Source organism: Aquarana catesbeiana, linkage group LG11 (genome assembly GCF_042186555.1).
Source record: "Aquarana catesbeiana isolate 2022-GZ linkage group LG11, ASM4218655v1, whole genome shotgun sequence".
NCBI classification, from domain to species: domain Eukaryota; kingdom Metazoa; phylum Chordata; class Amphibia; order Anura; family Ranidae; genus Aquarana; species Aquarana catesbeiana.
Window position 1 is genome coordinate 43,651,468 of NC_133334.1, and position 22,808 is coordinate 43,674,275.

At 41.0% G+C, this 22,808-nt stretch overlaps 1 protein-coding gene across 2 annotated transcripts in view; it reads right to left on the reverse strand.

Annotated features, from left to right (window-relative positions):
- CTTN (cortactin) overlaps positions 1-22,808 on the reverse strand; it is a 71,839-nt gene that overhangs the window by 4,269 nt on the left and 44,762 nt on the right. The window contains exons 9-15 of one of the 2 annotated variants that reach the window (XM_073604237.1): positions 22,379-22,489; positions 19,844-19,954; positions 15,587-15,642; positions 12,726-12,795; positions 6,978-7,126; positions 5,681-5,788; positions 3,270-3,423 (exon numbers count right to left, since the gene is read on the reverse strand). In XM_073604237.1, the coding sequence (XP_073460338.1) occupies positions 3,270-3,423; positions 5,681-5,788; positions 6,978-7,126; positions 12,726-12,795; positions 15,587-15,642; positions 19,844-19,954; positions 22,379-22,489 (759 nt within the window). The remainder of the gene's footprint in view (positions 1-3,269; positions 3,424-5,680; positions 5,789-6,977; positions 7,127-12,725; positions 12,796-15,586; positions 15,643-19,843; positions 19,955-22,378; positions 22,490-22,808) is intronic. The other variant, XM_073604238.1, reaches the window with a different exon arrangement.

The following is a 22,808-nucleotide window of genomic DNA, read 5'->3' on the forward strand; positions in this document are numbered from 1 at the left end:
CCTTTTTTCTCCAATACAAGCAGGAATGTAAAGGTCTAAAGCCAAAACTTGTATTCCTTTTAGATACAGTAAGGAATGGTTAAAACCCCTAACCCATGTGGGCTTTTTGTGCAACCTGTGCCCCTTTAGGGAGATTTTCCTGTATACATAACCAGGAGAAAAAAAAAAAAAAAAAAAAAAAAAAAAAAAAAAGGTCTCTCAAAAGTGAGAGAACCCCCTCGTAGACAGTTGGTATATTCCTATCACACTTGTTCCGGAGTGAAGCTTTGACTATGTTGGTGCTGCAGCAATGACCAGCTGATTAAGGGGTCCTGGGCACAGCTCCGAGATGTTGAACTCACACTTGTTGTGGTTACGTAATAAATTCTTGGACTATTGAATGAATGAATGAATTTATGGTGTGCTGGCAGCACATTTTTTTCCTCATATATTTATTAAAATTAACTGAAAATGTACACACAGGATCTACTTATAGAACATTCCCTGGACCAATGTCAAAAACATTCTACCGGCCTGCACAGATTTGTCCTGTATAATCTCTAATATGATTGTTTTCTAAGATAGTCAGCTCCACCTAGTGGCCAAAATGCAGTATTTTTTTGCCAGTTGCAGTATTTATACACTTCAGCCCTGGAAGAATTTACCCCCTTAATGACCAGGCCATTTTTTTCAATACGGCACCGCGTTACTTTAACTGACAATTGCGCAGTTGTGCGACGCTGTACCCAAATAAAAGTGATTTCTTTTTTTTTCTCAGAAATAGAGCCATCTTTTGGCGGTATTTGATCACCTCTGTTGTTTTTATTTTTTGCGTTATAAACAAAAAGACTGACAATTTTGAAAAAAAAAACTATATTTTTTTACTTTCTACTATAATACATATCTTAAAAAAAAAAAAAAAAATTCTTCATCAGCTTAGGCGAATATGTATTCTACATATTTTTGGTAAAAAAATCCCAATAAGCTCAAATTGATTGGTTTGCGCAAAAGTTATAGCGTCTACAAAATAGGGGATAGGTTCAAGGATTTTTAAAATAGTTTTTACTGGTAATGGCGTAGATCAGTGATTTTTAGCAGGACATTGCAAACAAATCTGACCCCAAGTGACACTTTTTGGGGACCAGTGACACCAATACAGTGATCAGTGCTAAAAATACACACTGATCACTGTATAAATGATACTGGCATGGAAGATGTTAACATCAGGGCAATCAAACGGTTAACCGTTTCCTGCTAATGTTTTCTAACTGTGTGGGGGAAGTACTTACAGAGAGAACAGAGATTTGCGTTCCTGTTTACAGTGTACTTCCCTGTAAGAACGGGGATCTGCCTTGTTTACATGGGCAGATCCCCTTTCGTGGGTGGCCGGCAGAGGATTGGCCGGACCCGAGGATTGGCTGCCCCGACATGGAGCGCGAGCTCACAGTATCTACTGCACGAAACGTAAGGTACGTTGTTTCATGCAATAGAGCCGTCCTGCTGCAGGATATATGCAGTGGGCGGCGGTCTTTAAAAGCAGTTTTCCAGCTGCAAAAAAAAAATAATTTTTTTTTTTTTAAGTCAGCAACTTCAAAACACTGTAGCTGCTGACTTTTAATAAGGACACTTACCTGTCCAGGGAGCATGCGATGTTGCCCCCCCGCCCCCCCCCCCCCCCCCCCCCAGGCTGATCCGTCCATCAGATCAGGTGCAGACGCCGCCATTCCAACTAAGGGAAACTGGCAGTGGAGTCTTGTTGCTTCACTGCTGGTTTTCGACTGCGCATGAGCGTGGCGCTTTGTGAAAGGCCAGCTTGTCTTCTGGGACACACACAGGTGTGTCCCAGAAGCAAAAGGGGGGGCTCTCTGCAGCAGAGAAGGTGACGTCCTGGGCCACAGGCCCGGCTGGATCGGAAGTACACTCAGTACTTCCAAAAAAGGTACTATAGAAGAAAAAAAAAAAAATAGTTTTGAATGTCCAAAAACGAGGGGTGGAGAGGTGGTCTTTCGTTTAAAACCACCTCTCAAAAGTGGTTACGTAAAAAAAAAAAATACTGCATTTTGGCCACTAAATGGAACCGACGATCATCAGCAATAACCATAGAAAAATACAGAGATAACTTGTGCAGGCTAGGAGAATGCTTGTGACATTCTTCCAAAGAATGTTTTGCAAATCGATCACATAGTTTCCATTGATAACACTGAAACCTTCGTAAAATCAGACACTCGGAACAAAATGTGTAAGCATCTTAAAAGAGAAGTCGTACATGATTAAGTTAGATTAGCACGACAGCCAGGAGCAGGAGTCAGCAATGACGCTTTACAAATTTCTTTCAATATCTTCTGCGTTAGTGACCATGAGCAATCATGCAGACTAGAAGTTCTGAATTCTGTGGCTGCATGCTGGTTAAAACAAAGTGATCCAGAAAGTGGTTGTAAACCCTTACATATACCCACTGAAGTGACAAGTCCTCTCTAAACCAGACCTGTCCAAAGTACATTGTTCAAAAGCGGTGTCTCAGCTCCAGAAGGCAAGTGATGGGGATCTGATGTCACAAACTGCTCCGCATAGAGCAGGGAGCCAAGTGTAATCTGAGACCTGAGTGGAGGGAATGGACACACACCCCTCCACACATTCTCATAGGGAAACATGCACAGCTGAAGCGGTCAATCACAGGCTTTGGGCTGGAGGGGGTGGGGCCACCCCCCTGGATTCTTTAGTATTGGGGTAACCTGTCAGAAGTGACACCTGCTGATAGAGGGAAGAGAGGGCAGACAGAACTCACACTAGGTGCTTTGGACTGGGACTAGTACATACTATAGAGAGATATGCTTTGTTCGTTTTTCATTTAAGAGGTTTACAAACAACTTAAAGCCAAAGTCAGCCACAAAACTGTCTTTCTTTAAATGATGTATTTTCTTTAGGTTTGTTTGAAACTGCTGACAGTCATGCAGAATGATAGGGCCGATCCATGAAAACTGGTACAAAGGGATCTGGAGCGGCTTCTAATAGCAGCTAATCAGGCTTCCCTTTCATCTTCTGGGAATTGATTTGGCTGGAATAGGCAAAATCTCCTTGTGTGCCATTTAATTGCATGAAAATATAATGCATACTGTTCTGGGACTAGATCTTTCAGAAATCTATATCACTGTATGTTAAACTATGCTGACAAATTCCCTACTTTACTCTTATTTTATATATTTTCAAAACTTTAAAATGCGGTCAACATGTTCACATGTGACCTTTTTATTGTAGCTTTGTTTTGGTGGACACTGGACACCATGCATTACCCTCTTGAAAATCTGCTGTATCGTAAATGGCTTCGGTTTCTGGCTCCTCTTTTTTAGGAGTCTCAGCTTCCTGGTAATCGGACTCTCCAGCATATAATGGTTCAGGCTCAGCTCTGGCCTTTGGTTGTTCTTTCTCATACAATGGGGCAGCGTCCTGCATTGGAAAAAAACAAAAATCACATTAATCCCAAAAGTTACATTTGGATATCTGTCATGTAATGTAAATCAATCTGTATAAATTTGCTGCATTTAAAGTGGAACCAAAGCTCAAACTTTTTTTTTGGATAGAACACGGAAATGTTTGAGTCTTTGTCAATCTTCATGGCCCTATTATCACCTGTTGGGGAAATTTCCCTCTAATGTCATCTTGTCATTAACTACTTCAATACTGGGCACTTTCACCCCTCTTCCTGCCCAGATCAATCATTTTCAGCTTTCAGTGCTGTCACACTGTGAATGGCAATTTCACGGTCATGCAATTCTGTACCCATATGACATTTTTATCTTTTTTTTGAGGCAGTAATGCCAAGTTTCAAAGAAAGGAGGCACCTCTGGGTGCAGACTTAAAAACATTCAACTAAAAAAATTTTAGCAAAAAGAGCTTGACAAAGGAATGCAGCCGTCATGCCATTCACGGCTTGCTGACTCAGGAAACGCGTCGCATGTGTGTGATGTAATCGCCCCTCACCTAGATTGCTGTTTGCCTTCCAAGCCTCATTCTGGTATTCCTCCATCCTTGCCGGCCGGTGGACACAGCACATCTGAAAGACCAGTCTGATTACACATCCATGGCAGGGATGATCGACCTCACGGACCCCTCCAGTTACATCTGGGACTCTCATATGCCTTTTTAACTCAACACAAATGTGAGTGCAATCTCTGTTGCTGCTCTTTTTATTAAAATTGTTTTTAAGTCTGCACCCAGAGGCGCCTCCTTTCTTTGTTTCTTACAGTGCTTTTTGGGAATATGGTTTCCATCCCCATTGGAAGGCTTCCGTGAATGTGGGCTTTATACCTCATCATCGACTTTATGCACACCATCATGGACAATTGTTATCTTTTCTTATCCCTTGTTCCAGTTCATCATTTATATGCATAATATTGTCATTTATGTGGATTATTGCTTTTAACCTTTGCGCCAAACACTTGTTATAATGCCTCGTTTCCACTGAGCGGATCAGTTCGGTATGCTATTTTGAGTGTTTCCATTATCAAAGCGGCCCATACAACCAAACCATACCGCACCATTCAGGGTCCTGCTTCAGATGTGGGGCCATAGAAAATGGTGCGGTTCAGTTAGGGCGGAGCTATGATACATTCCACTGATTGGCGGACAGAAAAACGTCTGCCAATCAGTGTGAAGCCACGCTAGGCATTTTTTCTAAACCCTGTATGGCCCCTGGTGGTCCGACTTGCAGTGGAAACGCTCACCTGAAAAGGCCGGACCATTCTAACCCTTCCAAACTCTACCGACCCGAACTGATTCGCTCAATGGAAACGAGGCAATAGAGCTTTCTTTTGTTGGTATTAATCACCACTGGGTTTTTTTATTTTTTGTTAAACAAAAGAAATGTAATTTAAATAAACAAAAAAAAAAAAAGTTCTTAGTTTCGGTTATAAAATTTTGCAAATAAGTACATTTTTCTTCTTCACTAACTTTCACTGATGAGGCGGTACTACTATGTGCTGATGTGGCAGCACTGAAGAGGTGGCATTAACAGGCACTGATAGGCGGGACACTGATGATCAATACCCCGATTAAATGTGTAAACAGTGTGATGACAGCCTTGCCAGTTATCGGCACTCCTTTCCGCACAAAGTGGTTAAATATACCCCAGACTCTTATGAGCAGAGTGACCAGTCCTAGGGCCCATTCACACCAAGTTGTTGTGGTAACACGAGTTACCGTACACCTTATCGCAATGACATGCACCATATTTTGGTGGCACGCTGCAAGCTAGTGCATTGACGTGTGTTGTGCTGACAAATCAGCTGTTGACAAGACCTGTGCTTACAGTCACACTGAAAAAAACATTAAACGTCCCATTTAAACGTAGTCTATTCACATTGTTGTCAATCAAGCCCTGATGAAGAGGGCTCGACTACTTTTTGGATCATCCCCCTGACTTATTGAAAAAAAATTGTAGTAGTGGTGTGGCGCTTCAATTTTCATTTTTGTTACACTGCATGGCAATGTACGTCCATGGGTAAGGTGCATTAAAGGGAATGGTACCGCATCACACCAACGCATGTAACGAAGTGTGCTTTACCGCTGTCTATCAGTAGTTTACAGATGTAACAAGTATTACATGCACTGATGGAAATTATCCGGTACCTCGAGATTTCAGATTACTGAAACAAAAGCGCCAGCATATAAATAATTCATGAAGATGGCCTTATTCCATTCTCACCTCATATACAGGACTTGCTGGGGCCTTTTCAACCACTTCTCTGGTTCTGGGGGAAGCTGGAGGAGGAGAAGCTGGAGGAGGAGAAGCAGGTTTGGCTTTTTCTTGCTCCTGAATAAGTGGTGGTAAAAAAAATAAACAACAACAAAGTTAAAACTAGCTCAGACAATACGTGGCATTCCATCTGAACAGACGGGTACTTTTTTTTTTTTTTCGGCAATTTTTGGCCACAGATTGCCAGACCTTGCACCTTGGAGCCACCATAGAAGATCTACGGCGCCCAAGCAGTTTGTACTGATGGTGCCAGGCCCTCCCGCTCATCTTCTGGCCCCTATATATAGGAAGCCATTTCCAAGGTACAAGATCTGTCAATACGGGTGAAATTACTGGGCATGTTCTGGCTGATGTTTTCCCCGTTTGAATATAATGTAGCGGGGAAGATGTGCGCCTCATCACTTGTGTTGATGCGGGGATCTGTCAAATTTGTCTGATCTGTCAGGAAAAAAGAAAACTTAATTTACACCCAGCTTTACCGTGTATTGGCAGGGTGCCGTCACAGGATGGTGAAGGCTGATTGGGTATGATAGTCTACGTACATAGCTTATCCCTCTATAGTAGGGCTTCAGATGTGTGTCATGGTAGGAGGGAGGGGTTGGGGTCCAATCACTCTAAGCATAGAGTTTAGAGCTGGCAACTTCTCATTGATAAATCTGCCCTGTATGCAGATCTTTCCTTCTATAAAGTAGGGAGGTGGAGATTTCGATGCCCAGGTGATAGTTTGTTTTGTGGGTGAGGAGTATGCATTCAATGTGAAGAACGTTTGATAGGTTTGTGTGGAGGCGTGTGGAGTGGGCTTTGCGATTCTATTGATGCACACAGTGTAGGGAGACACAGGTCTAGCCCCTGAACGCAATGGTGGCTCCATAACATGCAGCAAGAGAAAGTAGTCACCAGAAAGATGAAAACCGGGGCAATGGTCATGTCACCAGCTTAATATGAAACGTAGGAAAGGATTAAATGATAAAGTTGTTACATACTAAGTAAGTGAATAAATCAGCAGCTGAAAGTGCTTAAAAAAAAAAACTGAGGGTTTACTATCACTTTAGGATTCAATATATATATATATATAGTTTTATACTGTACAGTAGTATTGCAAAAATGTTTTTTTTTTTTTATGTGATCAATAGACAAAATTGGCAGCGGGCATGTATAGTACCCCAATGTTCACAAATGGTTAATCAATTAACTCATAAAAATACAAACAAATGCCTTTTCAGTTTGTATAATGTTCTACACTGACCTCAATTTTCCTGCGGGCCTGTTCTTGTTCATTCTTCTCCTGTGCCATCCTCTGTGCCCTCTCAATCTCTGCCTTCTTCCGGTCCTCCTGCTCTTTGTCTTTTGCAAGGTTTTCAAAGTTTGCCCGGATGTTGCTGGCTTTATTTCCCTCTGTAATGCATATACAGTAATTGTGGGTTTTTAAGAAACCAGCAGGGTCCGATTATTTGACATATCTAGAATATGATGTAGAGTGCATCCAGGAAGTATTCACAGCGCTTCACTTTTTATACTTTGAGCCTCATAGCTGTATATCTGTAAGATGAGGTCATCTAAGAAACTGATGACTGACTGCTTACCTCACCAGATTTAAGATGGCCATAGTTGGATTGAAATTTGGAGAGTTCGGCAGGGACTGGTAGAATTTCTATCCATTTCTGGCCATTCCCATTCCAGACGCCTCTCAAAATGAGACGGTTGGCAAAATTGCACTAGGCTGCAGCGCCTATTAGTGTATTTTGACAGCGAAGGAGTCCCCACTGTCAGAATACAAAATCGCAGCAGGTCAGATGCCTCCATCTACCTTGCTTGTGTAGATGGGGGAATCCACATGTGTCCAGATTTAGGTTGAGACTCTGATGTCACTACTGTGCTGCTCACTGTTCTCCTTGCTGGAGAGGAAGCTGTGCCTAAAAGGACCTGCAGTCTAATGATAGAATGCATTAAGATAAAAAACCTTCTGACTTTACAACCCCTTTAATATAATCTTTAAAAAGTGAACTTAACCAAACAGATGTTATATCGTATTCTTTAAAGGATATCTAACTCACTCCTGGAAAAGTTTAACCGACAGTGAAATTGAAATTCCTATACAACAGATATATAACAAACTTGATATATTCAAATAATTTCAGATGAACTTCAATACATCTTTTACCTGCGCTTTACCCATGTGCTGCAGCGCAACAGATTTGATTTGATGCTCTCCACCCAATCAGCAAATTTTCACCTTATTCCTAGCAGCGGAATGGGAAGGCAGGGGCATAAAGAAAATACCTGTTACCTCCAGGTATTGAGAAGCATGTAATTCATTCCATTCAGAAATTTTAAAACACACGCAAGTGTGGCTTTCGAAAAAAGCTGGCGGTCATATTGCATCATGCCTGCACTAGTGGATATTTGAAGCCCCCTGTCTCAATATTGCCAGTCCATGCGACAGTGTTGAGTCACTCACTATACAGAAACACTGTCAAATGGGAAAATTCTACAGCCACGTCTACGCTATAAGTGCAGAAACTCATTAAAAGGGAATACGTACAGTCAGGTCCATAAATATTGGGACATCGACACAATTCTAATGGATCTGAAATAAAATGAACAAGATGTGCTTTAACTGCAGACTGTCAGCTTTAATTTGAGGGTATTTACATCCAAATCAGGTGAATGGTGTGGGAATTACAACAGTTTGCATATTTGCCTACCACTTTTTAAGGGACCAAAAGTAATGGGACAGATTAACAAGCATCCATCAAACTTTCACTTTTTAATACTTTGCTGCAAATCCTTTGCAGTCAATTACAGCCTGAAGTCTGGAAGGCATAGACATCACCAGACGCTGGGTTTCATCCCTGGTGATGCTCTGCCCGGCCTCTACTGACACTGTCTTCAGTTCCTGTATACAAAAGATACGCTGCGCTAAGGTGAAAATATCAATCTGGAGATTATTAATGCATATGAGGTATAATGAAAATACCGCATAAGCGGCTTATCCAGCCACAGCAAGGCACAAAGGATATATATAAGAAAACAAGTGATTTTAAGGTGCAATGTGTAAATAATATACTAGATGTATACCATTAGAATGAGAGTAGCGATTACTAAACTACTAAATATATATATATATATATATATATATATATATATATATATATATATATATATATATATATATATATATTTATATATATTTAGTAGTTTAGTAATCGCTACTCTCATTCTAATGGTATACATCTAGTATATTATTTACACATTGCACCTTAAAATCACTTGTTTTCTTATATATATCCTTTGTGCCTTGCTGTGGCTGGATAAGCCGCTTATGCGGTATTTTCAGTATACCTCATATGCATTAATAATCTCCAGATTGATATTTTCACCTTAGCGCAGCGTATCTTTTGTATACGTTGTATTGCACAGCATATGAAACGTGTTCTGCGTGGGCAGCTAGGGTGATTTCCACATTTGAGGCAATATACCATTGTGGAAAAAATTATTTTTTCCACCAATTTTTTTCTACCTATATTGTGTGTTTGTGTCACATTCTAGGACATCGCAGCTTTATGTCACTTTATTTCGTATGTTTTTGAATCGCAATTATTTTTTTCTTTCCTTTTTTCTAATATATTATATTTTTTCTAATATAACATTGTGGCTCGCAAAATCCCCTTTTATGTGTCTTCAGTTCCTGCTTCTTCTTGGGGCATTTTCCCTTCAGTTTTGTCTTCAGCAAGTGAAATGCATGATCAATTGAATTCAGGTCAGGTGATTGACTTGGCCATTGCATAACATTCCACTTCTTTCCCTTAAAAAACTCTTTGGTTGCTTTCACAGTATGCTTTGGGTCATTGTCCATCTGCACTGTGAAGCGCCGTCCAATGAGTTCTGAAGCATTTTGCTGAATATGAACAGATATTGCCGAAACATTTCAGAATTCATCCTGCTGCTTTTATCAGCAGTCACATCATCAATACAAGAGAACCAGTTGCATTGGCAGCCATACATGCCCACGCCATGACACTACCACCACTATGCTGCACTGATGAGGTGGTATGCTTTGGATCATGAGCAGTTCCTTTCCTTCTCCATACTCTTCTCATCACTCTGGTACAAGTTGATCTTGGTCTCATCTGTCCATAGGATGTTGTTCCAGAACTGTGAAGGCTTTTTTAGATGTTGTTTGGCAAACTCTAATCTGACCTTCCTGTTTTTGAGGCTCACCAATGGTTTACATCTTGTGGTGAACCCTCTGTATTCACTCTGGTGAAGTCTTCTCTTGATTGTTGACTTTGACACACATACACCTACCTCCTGGAGAGTGTTCTTGATCTGGCCAACTGTTGTGAAGGGTGTTTTCTTTACCAGGGAAAGGATTCTTCGGTCATCCACCACAGTTGTTTTCCGTGGTCTTCTGGGTCTTTTGGTGTTGCTGAGCTCACCGGTGCGTTCTTTCTTTTTAAGGATGTTCGAAACAGTTGATTTGGCCACACCTAATGTTTTTGCTATCTCTCTGATGGGTTTGTTTTGTTTTTTCAGCCTAATGATGGCTTGCTTCACTGATAGTGACAGCTCTTTGGACCTCATATTGAGAGTTGACAGCAACAGATTCCAAATGCAAATAGCACACTTGAAATGAACTCTGGACCTTTTATCTGCTCCTTGTAAATGGGATAATGAGGGAATAACACACACCTGGCCATGGAACAGCTGAGCAGCCAATTGTCCCATTACTTTTGGTCCCTTAAAACGTGGGAGGCACATATACAAACTGTTGTAATTCCTACACCGTTCACCTGATTTGGATGTAAATACCCTCAAATTAAAGCTGAAAGTCTGCAGTTAAAGCACATCTTGTTCGTTTCATTTCAAATCTATTGTGGTGGTATATAGAGCCAAAAAGATTAGAATTGTGTCGCTGTTCCAATATTTATGGACCTGACTGTATGTATTGCTGGGGAGGGGAGGATTATAATGAATTTGTTTCTTTTCCCTTTATCAGCAAAGCAAATGGACGTCAAACTACAGTGGCTATAGAAAAGAATCACCCCCCCCTTAAAATAATTACGTTTTGTTGCTTTGTAGCCTCCAATTTAACTGAACTTTAGCAGTTGTGCAAATATTTCAAAGTCTAGATATGCAAAATTAAGAGAGACATATCCCAACTAAAAGCTGTAATTAAAGCAAAAGGTGACTCAACAAAAAATACTGACATAAGGGGGGGGGGGGGTGATCCTTTTTCCAACTCAGCGATACGGTTTATAAATTTTAACATTTTTTCTGTCATGTTGAGGTTATACTGCAAAACCAAAAAGAAATACGATTGACCACCCGAAAGGCTACTTCCTCATAATTTATTACACAGATAAAACAGAATTAAAAAAAAAAAAAACACTCCTATTCCTCCCTCCTAGAAAAATCACCACCATCTCCCTAATGACCTATACCCCTCAAACCAAAACACCCTGTAACCCTCCTTATACAGCAAAAGAAACCATAGCCTTCCCATCAGAAGCTGGGACAGAGGTAAATCATAAGGAGGAGGGTTAAAGGGTGTTTTGGTTTGGGGGGGGGGGGTATAGGTCATTGGGGAGATGGTAGTGATTTTCTAGGAGGGAGGAACTAGTGTTATAGGCGTTGTTGCTTTTTTATCCGTGTAATAAATGAGGAAGTAGCCTTTGGGTGGTCAATCGTATTTCTTTTGTTTTTTGCAGTAGACTTATACACGGAGACACACTCCCCTTAATTGTGGGCGGCAACCCTTGCTATTTTTATTAATATTAGGCTGCCAGGTCCATATTTTCTTTGTTCTTGTTGGGGTTATATCTTTCACTTGGATGTTATAAGTCTTAACTTTCGGCTGCAAAGCAACAAAATGTGATTTTAACCACTTCCCGCCCGGTCAATAGCATACCGACGTCCGGCAAGTCGTTCTGTTATCCTGACCGGGCGTCATATGACGTCCAGCTGGATAACATGCCGGCGCACATGCAGCGCGGTGTCAGTCTGACATGCCGCATCTCCGATTGTGATAAGAAGCCTCTGTCAGAGGCTTCTTACCACGTGATCAGCTGTAACCAATCACAGCTGATCATTGCGTGAACCAGGACGTACCACCACAGTACCAATCAGTGCCCAGCAGTAACACATCAGTACCTCATCGTCTCAGCCGCCCGGCACTGCCCATCAGTGCAGGGGAAACCAAAATTTTATGACAGAAACTGAGAAACACTTTCTTTTTTTCAAAAATTTGGTATTTAGCTTGTTTAGCAAAAAATAAAACCCCCAGGAGGTGATCAAATACCACCAAAAGAAAGCTCAATTTGTGGGAAGAAAATGTTAAAAATTTAGTTTGGGTACAGTGGTGCATGACCGCGCAATTGTCATTCAAAGTGTGACAGCGCTGAAAGCTGAAAATTGTCCTGGCAGGAAGGGGCGAAAGTGCCCGGTATTGAAGAGGTTAAAGCAGAGTAACTCTTTTTTTATACCCACTGTATATACATAAGCCTAAACTGTATGTCTTTCCACAACATGCCATGAACTCTTTAGTTAATAGTTTTTTTTATTCAATACTTATTTTTGCTGTAGAATTCCCATTCAACATACTCGCCTCGGCTGCAATGGTTTTCTGCCCCTGCGCAAACCCTCTCAAATGGCGTCCTACGATGCCTTGCACTCATTGTGTACACCATACTGTTAGTGCTGACATACCAAGGTCAGTGTGGAGACCATAGGATGCATTGCCTCTTAGGGTGACAAGATTGCTCCTGCTCAGGAAGCATTGTGACCTTTAGGCTGTTGGTTTGCAAACCGGAAGAATCACCAATTAAAAAATAGAAAAGGCAAACGACGAAGTCGCTGGAACAAGTGTGGGGGGGGGGGGGGGGGGGGGGGTGAGTGATTTTATTCATTTTAGAAGTACACTTTAACAGCCAATTAAAGTACAGTACAGTACCACAGCCCATATCAAAAGGATAGGCAAATTATTATCACGTACCGACTTCTACTGGTCGAGTTCTTTGGTAACTTGGGGCCACTTTCTCTATATCTTCAAAGGCTGCAGCTGTCTGTAAAATGTAAAACATACATTAGTCGAGTCTACGGAGTACATAATGAAAGCAAAAGAAAAATGTATGCCAATCATGACTTTAAAACAGACATAACAGATGATGCTGAAACTGACCCATGAAGCAATTATGGCAAGATTTCTACAACTCTACTTAAAGGGCCTCTACATGTGCACTAACACCTGCGAATACACCAAGCAGCGGTTCCCAGCGACTAGTCGCAAGAGGCAGCCCCATTGAATGCTTTGGTAGGCGTCCGGCTCTCCCAACTAATAGTGGTCGCTTGCATGTAAATTCCTTATGCAGCCATCACATACAAAAGAGTAGGGAAGGGTTAGAGCCTGTCAGGTTTTTATTGCTGTGTGTTCCTGCTGGGAAGACTTACCCAACATTTTGTCCTGGTGTCTATTGTCACAGACAGTAAAAAAAATAAACTCCCAAACTTAAAGTTGTCATCTGAAGAGGCTGTGGGGAGAAATCTTCCGATGTAGACAACTCTTCCAGTAATGCTCCCTTCACTTTGGAGTGATTCACTCTCATTTCTGTTGTGGCCCAAAGTGTCTGACAAGCAATATACCCATTCCCCACTTAATCCAAAAACTGGGGGAGTCACAAGGTGCCATTGGGACTATATATGATGGGGGGGGGGGGGGGGGGGGGTGTTGATGACAACATTGCTGTAAATTGAGATAAGCATTCAGTGGTGTCAGCAATCTACAGTAAGTACTGAAAAAAGGAGGCAGAGGATCAACAAGCAAGAACAAGGGAATGGAAGGGAAACAGGCAAACGGAGATTATGTAAAATAAAAAAAAAAAAAAAAAAGTCCACATTCAGCAATGTACTACTAATACTGAAGTAACCTTCAGTATTAAGTTTGATTTCAGAAGATGTTAAAATGGAAATAAGCTACAGAACACTGAAACATGTGAGGCCTAGCTAAGTCATCAGAAGCCATTGTGAAAACAGAAGGACAGTGAAATTGCTTGCTAATTTGATATTGTTAAATCATAAATGAATTTCAATGAACATAATAAGTTTGTACTTGCTCCTGCAGTCTGTGAAAGAAAAATGCAAGTATGTACTTTAGTGTGGGTTTCTTACTAACTAAAATTAATTGGCTAATTGCCAATCCCTGGCCTAAACTGTCCCTAGGGCGCTTACGCATGCACATGCCCAATACCCTCAAGACCATTTTTTGTGATAGAAATATATCCTATACATTTTAAAGCTCAACTTTTACGTAGCCACTGTGCAGTTCTGCCTTTTCCTGGTCCTTCCCCAGTGACATTACACCTTCTCCAGTAAGATTACCACCTCTAACACACACACACACACACACACACACACACACACACACACACACACACACACACACACACACACACACACGCACATCTTTCCCCTGTATTTTTCTGCCTGCACAAACACGCTGGTCTTTTCCCCGTGTCCCCCTCCGGCACATACACACTATGGGGTTAAATTACTAAAACTAGAGTGCAAAATCTGGTGCAGCTATGCATAGTAGCCAATAAGCTTCTAGTTTCAGCGTGTTATTATGGACCGTTCCCTGGCAAATACTGCCAGACACCACACTCCTCTCCTGCACAGGCTGCCCACTGCCATACCCTCTAGATCCTTCTCCTGCACGGAACTAATTCTGTAATACTCTGTACTCCTTTCCTCATACTACTTGCTGCCATTCACTAAACACTTTCTCTTGCATATACCGCCCCCATCATACCCTCTGCGATCCTCTCCTGCACATGCTGCCCTGTCATACTCATTGCAATTGTTTTTTGCACACACTGCCTGCCATTATAGCTCCTACACTCCGCTCTCAGACATACTGCCTCCTTTCATACCTCCTGCATGCCTCTCCTGCTTGCTGTCCTATGCTCCGCACTCCTGTCCTGCACATGCTGCCTGCTTTCAAAGCCCCTGTATTCCTCTACTGCCCATGCTGCTTGCTGTACTATGCACCGCACTCCTCGCCTGCACATGCTGCCTGCTTTCAAAGCCCCTGTACTCCTCTTCTGCCCATACTGTCTGCAGGCATATGCTGCACACTTTTCATCTGCACGTATTGCCTGCTCAATACAAGAACAAAGAAAAGCGCCTCTAAGTGTAGCGAGGATAATTTTAATAACAATAGCCTTGCTGCGCTTAGAGGTGCTTTTCTTTGTTCTTGTATTTTACCTATAGTGTGATCTTCTACTCCTTGAAGAGCAGCCCTGGTGCCCCCCGCTTATCCTGATTGCCTATGCTTAGGACATACCCTAATAGGACCGAGGACTTACAGTTGAGACCCATTTCACCTAATGTGCCCCATTCTTTTTGTTTGCACGTATTGCCTGCTCAGACATTTCTTTAGCATGGTTATTTACCCAACCTTTCCTGTTCTTGAACAGGCACTCTTTTTCTAGTATTTACAATAAAAGGCATTAATATATATAGTATCTCCCCCCCCCCCCCCCCCATACTTACCTAAGTGTTCACTCAGTCCAGCGTTGTGCCCGTCTATCAGCTTATCAGCTCTTCAGGGCTTTTCCGAGGCATTGGAGCCGTTGGACCCTGCTGCTCTCAGTCAAATCCTATGACAAGAGCGCAAAGGGCAGGATCGAGCTGCACTGTCTGTTTCTATGGACGCAGACAGCGCAGCTCGGGATCAAGCGGCTTCCTATGGTGGCACACCGAGAAGAGGAGTAAAGTATGCCAATGGGGACCTGAGAAGAGGAGGATACGGGCTGCTCTGAAACCACAAATGTTTTTTTCTGTAATATATGAAGATACCTTGTCCATTCGATCTTTCTGTACACCATATTTTCCACCGAATCCCTTGGAGTAATCTATAAGCATATTGGCAAATAAGAGCGTTAATTGAAAAGAGAAAGCAACACATTTTAAATAAATGTAAGAGGAACTAACAAGTGTGTGAAAAAATGTCAGAAGAACTATGGACAGTAAGCCCCCTTTCACACTGAAGCCCTTCTGAACCGCCAGTAAAAAACACTGAGCGCTTTTGAAGAGCTTTCCATTCATTTCAATGGAGAGTGGCGTTTTTTCACCGCCCTGCCAGCGCACTGCTCCAGTGTGAAAGCATTCATTGATTTTAATGGAAAATAGGTTTTCATGAGCTTTCAAGCACTTTTTTTAGCGTGAAAGCGCCTGAAAAGCGACTCAGTGTGCAAGAGGTCTCAGGGGGCTATACAGCACTATAGCAAGCAAAAACAGGTAAGGCCCCTTTCACACATGCGGACAGTATGTCCGTATTTCATACATCCATTTTCGGATGAAATACGGACATACATGCATCCCTATGGGATAGCGGGTGCCAGCGGATGTACATCCGCTAACACCCGATGTTGTCCGGCTCCGCTCTCGTCCGATTCTGCGGACGGAAGAAAATCCTATTTTTCTATCCGTCTGCAGAGCGGATCGGATGAACACGGACAGACGGTCCGTGTTCCTCCGATCCCCCATAGGGGAGAGCGGAGATCTGACAGGGCGGTCCCTGCACAGTGTGCGGGTCCCGCCCTGTCATCTGCCTGCTCAGCTGGGGAAAACGGAGCGATCCCCGCTGAGCAGCGGATAAACACGGGGCGGATCAACACGGATCTGTCCCGTGTGAAAGGGGCCTAAGTGCCTATATCATATAGCTTTACAGTGCTTGCCATGTTTGCTATTATTTGGAAACAATGTATTTTAAGAGTAAAATTGTCAAAGAGAAACACAGAGTGCAATTTCTGCCCTCTCCTCCTAAAAATGCTAGCCTGCCTGGCTGTCATGCAGAACCTTCTTCAAAACGTTCAATCACTGACCAAGGACAAGTATGGACCTCTGACTTTTCTTATCTGCACTTAAATGGGTTGATTTACTAACTGGAGCACTTCAAATCTGGTGCAGCTGTGCATAGTAGCCAATCAGCTTCTAACATCAACTTGTTCAATAAAGTTTGACAATAAAACCTGGAAGCCAATTGGTTTCTATGCAGAGCTGCACCAGATTATGCACTATCCAATTTTAATAAATCTCCACCCAAAATGTAATATATCTTTAGATAAAAAGGTAGTTAACAATGGCAGGCTCCAAATTGAGAGCCATTTCCTTTAACCACTTCAGCCCCAGAATGTTTTACCTCTTTAATGACCAGGTCATTTTTTGCGATACGACACTGCGTTACTTTAACTGACAATTGCGTGGGCGTGCGACATTATACTATTTTTCCCCACAAATAGAGCTTTTTGGTGGTATTTGATCACCTCTGCGCCGCGGTTATTTTTTGCAAAAAAAAAGTGACAATTTAGAAAAAAAATATATTTTTTTTAACTTTCCGCTATAAAACCTATCCAATAAAAAAAAAAAAAAAAAAAAGTGGTGGTTCCCTGCCCAGTCATGGGTCTGCAAAGATCTACCCTTGTTCATAATATCCCCATTCTTGGGCTCGTAACACAAGGTAACACAAGGCAATACACGACAATTTGACTACCTGCTTTCTTGACTATTCATTGCCTTCTTCAAGCTATTGAATTGTATTTACATTATGCCTGTTACATACTGGAAGACAAACATTGTACCCATGGATGCCTCTTCTTTATCCCTGTATTTTGATTGTTTTGGAACCTGACCTTTTTCAGAAAGTGAAGCAGATTTACGATCTAAAACATCTAGGTAATAACTGTGCTAAGTTTCTCAGGGTTTCCTAAATTAGATTTACTAAAACTTTAAAGTGATTCCTAATATTTTGATAGGCATAGTCAAAAAGCAAATTTTTTAAAATTGTGAAAAAATAGCATTTTACACATTGCATATTAAAAACACAAAACAAATATAAACAGACTCTGATAGCACTTTATTTAACCATCATATTTCTACTGAAAAAAAAAAAATCTGATGTGATTAAAATGTGTACCAACCATTTAAACTGGGCTAGTCTGGTTATCTCATTGTAAGTGGTTACACTGTTAACTAAGTATGAGTTTTGTTGAACTACACATAGAACTTCAGCCACAAACTCACTTCAGGGGAAGGGTTAATTGCGTCAGTTTTTCAATTTTTTTTTTGGGCTTCCCCTTTTGAAGACTACTCGGGAAGGGAGTGGCAATCTCACTAGGGGGACACAACAAAAATCAAAGGCTGCTTTTAACCCTTCCACACTCTTAAAAATGCAGAGAATATGTTGACTGAAGTCCTACTTTAACTTTAATTTACTACCCGAGACAATCTCTTTCGCAACTTTTAATAAAGACTCTTTATTAGGTGATTGAAGTGGAATTTTGGGATAACCAACTACTCTTAAAACTGTCCCCTTCATGCCCTAACACCCATGCTCACTAACCTGTGTAAAAAAGTTGAATAATTACCCATTTTCAGCCCGCTCAGGTCGAGTAACATGATCTGGCTCCCCTTTGTCAGCCAACACTGCTGCAGGGGAGAGGCGGGAGCGCCAACAATAGTAAGCAAAGGGATGGTCGGCACTCAGGATGACATCTATAACAGTATTTCTCTATTAAGTAAACAAGCACAATGCTGTAAAACAGCCTACACGTTTCGGATGTTATTTTTGAGCCATGGCGAACGTCCAAAACGCGTAGGCTGTTTTACAGCAATGTACAATGTTTACTTAAGAAATACTATTTTGAAGGTCATCCAGAGTGCCGACCATCCCTTACCTTACTCTGGTATGTTGGAGGTGTCAGCAGCCTCAAGTTCTGAGCACCAGGCAGAGCTTTTATGTGCCTATTGTAGCGCCTATACACCGGTTTTCCTTTGAGCACCAACAATGGATGGGCCATCGAAGCCTATGGGCAATGTCATGCCCTCAAGCATTACCTGCCATTATTGGAGGGCTCTCTCCTCTGCAGCAGGCACTGGCTGACTGTCAGGGCTGGGCTCAGCCCTTGCTTCTCTGAGCTGGCCACTCAGCTGTCAGCTAATTGCCAGCTCCCATCTCTCTCCACAGTTAGTCAGCTGTTGTTGATATCCTGCTAGTCAGCCCTGCCTACTTAAGCCGTTCAGTCCAGAGGAGCTCTGCTTTCGTCTTAATCGACATCACAAAAAACATCTCCTGCGTTTAAAGAACAGCTTTGCTGACATCCCTTCTGGCTCCGGATCCTGCTTGCTGTTCCACTACTTTGATCCCTGACTTCTGGCTTAGCTGACCATCTGTTCCGGTTACTGAACTTTGGCTATGTTTTGACTAAGTTTGTTCTTTTTACTTTTATTATTAAACAAGTGTGATTTAACTGTACTTCTGTCTCGGTCTGATTTCATGGTTTCCAATACAAGGGAGAAAAGTTGACTGGAGTGGGCTGAAGACAGGCAAATACAGTTTGTTTTTTGTTTTTTACACAGGCAAGTCAACATATCTGTTAGGAGGGGGAATAGTTAGAGTTTTCCTGGTATTCTACTTTAATCATGCAGATTAGGGGCCCATGTCAAATGGCTTTGAACTTCTATTAACAGCAACTGTCTGACATCAATTTGAGAAGCTTTCAAAATCATTCAGAACTGACAGGTGCATTTGACCTGTAGTTGACCTACTTCTGACCTGCTTCATGCAGGTTTTGCATTCATAAATGTTTATGGGAATGAAAAACCAGTTTGAAGTGAACAAAAGTCCCAACTAAATAATCACTGCCCTGGAACACAGTTCTCAGCATTCAAGATATTGGCACCCAATATATGAATCTGCATTTCCACAGAAAGTGTTTTTTTAATATATATATATATATATATATATATATATATATATATATATATATATATATATATATATATATATATATATATATATATATATATATATATATATATACACACACACACATACATACATACATACACACACACACACAAGTCAATTTAGCGAAGGTTGCAGGAAAGCCTGTAAACTTAAAATGAATTAATTTATAACTGAATACCCCTAGAATTACCAATGTTTGTTAGTGTTAAATACCCATCACACAGTAAAGAGTAGAACAGCCAGTGGACATGAGAAGGTAGGACAAGGACAGACAAAACACAGAATGATTGGACGTTACAGAATACCTTTTTGGGATTCATGTAGCTGCAGTTTCTCTTGGTGATCCCAGCCAAGTGCACACTTGTCTTGTCTGTCTGTCTGCACACCAAACTTTCCTCCAAACCCTTTCACATAGTCTACACACACAGAAATCCACGAGCCATTAAACAGAAATGAGAGACACCCCATGCACAATTGACAGGTTATGAATTACCGACGTGTGCTGCTTAGTACTTCATATTAGGAGGGTAACAAGTTTTAGGCTGATCGTGTTAAATGGAAATTGCGCACGTTGAAACATCTGGAATTATGGATTACTTCAAAAAAAGCACTGATAATAGGAAAATGTTTGAATGCAAAGCGGTCTCTGATTGGATAAGGATTAGAGCGTGACATCACTGCCCCGCCCCTCCACCTCATCCAAAGCATTCTCTGAATGGCGCCCATGCTGAGCGGCCAATCAGTTCAAAATGCAGCCGACCAACTACTTGACACAGGACCCGAAAGCAAACGCAGATCACTGTATTAACGGTGTCTACTTCAGTGATATTCAACTTCCAAGGGCATCAGTCAGGTATGGTATATACAAAGTTACAGCAGGTCCAAGGTTCCCATGTATAAAGTACACCTGGAAAGCATCCTTAAAACTTTATTTTTGGGTTTAGCTCCACTTTAAAAGGGAAGAGCAGACACAATCACAACTTTGCAATTGTTGCATTTGCTGGACAGAACTGAGAATTCTGGTGGGGAATGTTTTTTTTTTGGAGAACGTGTTAAAGATACCCAGCATGTGATTTAATACTGTGGCACCAACACAAAACTTAAATATCAATATACTAGATGGGTTGGCCTGAACTATCAAAGTCTTTAAAAAAAAACACAGACTTTAGGTAAAATTATATACAAGTTAAAAGTCGATTGTTCATACTACAAAATAAATGATCAACCAGTAGATTTAAGTGGAGTATAGCAAGTTGTAGACTCATGGCAATTTCCATTTTACCGATCAGTAGAAAGAACCTGGTTGATGCCAAGCCTCTTTCCACAGGACAAAAAGGAAAAAAAAATATCAAGGCGGTCAAATGATATAAGGAGACACACCAAGCATGAGAATGGGGAGGACCAGTGTCACTAGTCCCCTCCTTCACCTTGCCACCAAGCAGCATACTGGAATGTTACAGTTGGTTTGTAAACATGAAGGAAAAGAAGCAAGAACCATAGAGGAGGAGGAGGACATCTGACAAACAGAATTAAGAAGGTCTGTTTCTCCAAATATCAGTCAGTGATGGGAGCATTGCACAATTATTTGCATGTTGATGAAAAGTATTTTTTAAATATTACAATCTGTTATCTCCATGCCCTCAGACTAAACAATTACGAATTTTTAAAAAAAAGGTCAATTCCATGCCACACAAAAAAAAAAAAAAAAAAAAAAAACATACCAACCATGGGATGTGCCCAATTAGTTATTTTTTAATTGTGCAAAAACTGGTTTTGAGCTTCAAGGATTAGCCCCACCTTAGCGAATATTAGATTAACTGCTACAAATGACAATCTGTGGGTATACAACCTCTTCCAATGTGTTAATGTTGGGGGTTAAGCAAATATCTTGAGAGGAGAATGCTGAACCCAGTGTCTGAGTATGTAAGCTTTATATGTTTTGTTGCAAAATATTTTTTGCTGGAAATATATAAATGTTATGTGCAGCTGGCCTATAGGTGGGATACGGGAGGATGGGAATGGGTATGGTTTTGTATTATTGTAAATAACCTTATTTGATTCAAAAATTAACTATAAGGATCTGAATTTGGGCAAAAAGGTGCCCAAGAAGCTCCTAGGGGACGGTCATACTTGAGAGCCTTTCCAATAACTGACAATGGGTGAAGACAAACACTGAAGAACACCTTTAAAAAGGTGGGCAGATGTAATGTCTTAAAATTTGCAAAAAATAAAAAAAACATTTATGCCAGCCACCTTGAAAACTTTAAAATGACCAATTTTTACTACAACAGAAAAAAATTTGAATACATCATTGGACCCCAAATGGCTCTTCTATAGTGTGGATGAAAAAACACAATTGCAAACCATTACATGGGTCGGCATGTGTTGAACTGCGATTAACTTGCAGCAGTAAGAATTGGGTAGGGCGTGAGAAACAAAAGATTATAGTTTGCGTCTGGAGGAGCATAATTGGAAGCTGGTTTCCAGTTTGGTAGATTGCTAGGCCAATTTTTGAAAACGTATAAAAGAGGAAAAAATAGTTAAAAAATACATGTTCATCAACTGCCAGCACTGACCATTTAAATCAAAACCACCACACAGAATACAGAACCCAAAGAAGTTAAGTTTTTTTTTTTGTCATGTTAATTTTGTTTTTATTCATTCTGTAGACTTACAAAAAAAAAAAAGTTTTCTAAATATTCACTTATTTTCAAACATTTTCCTGTGTTCGCATCATGTGCAGTTGGACATGAAAATGCATTTATGGGCAGGATGTAACCTGCTCTGCACTGCTGTAGGCCAGGGGAACTGTAGGAAATAAATGGTTATTGATACCAAACCTTTTTGCGATTCATGCTTCTCGGTCTTCCCTTGGTAGTCAAACCCGACAGCACTCTTGTCCACATTGTCCTTATCAACACCGTATTTACCGCCAAAACCTTTGGAATAATCTAAAATTTTAAATAAATGTGTAATCAAAGATGGAATTTGGGAGCAGGCTCATAATGAAGTAAGTAGGGTTAGTATTCTAGAAGGATGTATTTTATCACTGGTTTCAGCATGGCCTTTTGGTATCTCTGCAGCAGCATCAGAGGCCGGAGCTCTAAAGTGACATTAAACAATATTTCATACACATCTAGTCAAGTCATTCTACTACACGTAAGAACATACAGTAGAACGAAATGTCATATCTCACAGGGCCACGGTGCTACATACAAATTAAACATAATTATAAATAAAATATACAAAGTATAAAAACACCAATAAAAA